The sequence below is a fragment of the Dermacentor silvarum genome, chromosome 9 (genome assembly GCF_013339745.2).
Source record: "Dermacentor silvarum isolate Dsil-2018 chromosome 9, BIME_Dsil_1.4, whole genome shotgun sequence".
Lineage (NCBI taxonomy): Eukaryota > Metazoa > Arthropoda > Arachnida > Ixodida > Ixodidae > Dermacentor > Dermacentor silvarum.
Genome location: NC_051162.1, coordinates 54627594 through 54629920, shown reverse-complemented (window position 1 = coordinate 54629920; position 2327 = coordinate 54627594). Strand labels below are relative to the sequence as shown.

Sequence of the window (2327 nt, the reverse complement as noted above, 5' to 3'; positions counted from 1 at the left end):
TCTGCTGAACTAAGAAATCTATATGCCTTCATCCCGCTTCTCCGTGTATAAAAACGCTCCACTTGGAGCCTTGTCGTACGTTATTTGCTAGGTTGTGTTGCCAATGGTTGGTTACCGCTCAGTAATCTGCTGCGACAGAAAAAGAAGCAGCGTTGAGTAACAGCACACCGCCACGAGGACTTGCCGGTTAGGCCATCGAATCAGGTGAGCGGGGCGTCCTTGTCGCTAACCTTGCCTCCTTTCGCAGTGGCTTCCCCCTCTCCGATCGTGTGAATAAATTGGCTCTTCTCGACCGCACCGCGGAGCAGACGCGCGTCCGAGCACCGACACAATGTTCTCTTCCCTGTGGGAATACCCCCTGATGAAGGAGCTCCTCATAGAACGTGATCCTCGCACCGCCGGCTGGCCGCTGGTCGGGAACAAGCAGTTCCTGGCCTTCCTATTTGTCTCGTACATATACGTCGTGAAGATTGGAGGGCCGCGCTTCATGAAGAGCCGCAAGCCGTATGAGGGCATCAAGCCGCTAATCATCGCCTACAACGCCAGCATGGTCCTCCTCAACTGCTACTTTACGGTAGCCTTCCTCAAGAGGTCGTACCTGGGCGGCGGCTACAGCCTCCTCTGCCAGGGCGTCGACTACGAGGCTCGCGACGAGCTCTCGATGGGCTTGCTAAACCTGTGCTGGTGGTACCTGCTCGTCAGGATGGCCGACTTCCTGGATACCGTGTTTTTCATGCTGCGCAAGAAGGACGCGCACGCCTCGTTCCTGCACATGGCGCACCACATCCTCATCGTGTTCAACGGCAGCTTCGGGCTCGCCTACGGTTCTGACGGCCAGATTACCCTCGCAGTCATTCTGAACAGCTTTGTGCACGTGGTGATGTACTCCTACTACCTGCTGTCTCTGCTAGGGCCGGCCGTCCGCAAGCATCTCTGGTGGAAGCGGTACCTGACTCAGCTCCAGCTGGTCCAGTTCATCGTCGTGTTCACTCACTCGTTAGTGCCGCTGTTCGTCAACTGCGGATATCCGCGGCCGCACACCTACATCATGGTCTCTGAGGCCATTTTCTTCTTCACTATGTTCATTCGCTTCTACGTCCAGGCCTACAACAAAAAGAAGGCGTGAACGGTGAACCCAAGGTCAGGCGTCAGTACGAGCGTTCCATCCTCTAGTGTCCGCTCATACGAGCATTTGCTAGCCGTCGGGACACGATGCACAACTCGCGTACATTTCCTTCGCAACCTGCACGGAGTGCTGAAGGAGGAGTACCGAAAGCTGACTGCCGGAAGTAGAACGCCGGAATCGGACGGCTTCATTCGAACTGCACTTCTTTACTGCAGTATCACGCGATGTTGCATTGGTATGTAAAAGTTTGCTCACGCATTCTTTCTGGTGGTAAATTTTCATTATGGGCTCGTGCTCTACCGTCACCATCAGCGTGCTATGCTTTATCCAGAGAGGCTGTACTCACGAGTATTTATGGGACCGTCCCGCCTAACATTTGTGATCCAAGACATCTCATTGACATCAGACTATTTGTGTCGATGGATACGCTCCTCGGGCAGCATGTTTCAGCGGAGCTTAACGGCTGCTAGTAGACGTCGTCTACTTACCGATTCCCAAACTTGGAGCAAATTTGTTTAAATCAGGCAAGTTACACCGTACTCATAGGAAACGATTGCAAGGGTTACATCTGAAATTCCGCCTAATATACTAAGGACATAATGTACAGAAAAGCGTGGACTCCCCGCTCACTGTATCTGTGCGTAGATGGACTAGTCAGGCTGATCAACGATGAACACTCAAACACACAAACAGCCATTTCTCACACGCAGAGCCTCATCTCGAAATATTCATTTTATGACGCAATCTGCACGCCACGTATAACAGTATGGTGTTCAAATGACAGGTATTTCTGTGATGTTTATTGTCTGGTGCACTTTGGCGTTCCTTGATATGACGGCGGCATTAGACCAGCCTAGTTTTACTGCGCGATTAGGTCTAAACATCTTAGTCGGCTGACCAGGAAGATGACCGCGGAAGCCGAGATCATACGAATAGATAGGAGTCGCCCTTGCCCTCAAGTTCCTTATGCCTTGTGCGACCTGAAATTTTTTGACACACACGCACACGCACGCACGCACGCACGCACGCACACACACACACACACACACACACACACACACACACACACACACACACACACACACACACACACACACACACACACACACACACACACACACACACACACATATATATATATATATATAGATATATATATACATACCTTGCACTGCACAGTTTATCGGACCGAGAGCCATGT

The 2327-nt window shown here is 51.6% G+C and overlaps 1 protein-coding gene across 1 annotated transcript; it reads left to right on the top strand.

Moving 5' to 3' along the window:
• Window positions 1–329: 329 nt before the first annotated feature.
• LOC119463601 (elongation of very long chain fatty acids protein AAEL008004) lies at window positions 330–2119 on the top strand. The gene has a single exon (XM_037724429.2). It carries the CDS (start codon window positions 332–334, stop codon window positions 1124–1126), a length of 795 nt encoding a protein of 264 aa, XP_037580357.1. The 5' UTR covers window positions 330–331; the 3' UTR covers window positions 1127–2119.
• Window positions 2120–2327: the final 208 nt, after the last annotated feature.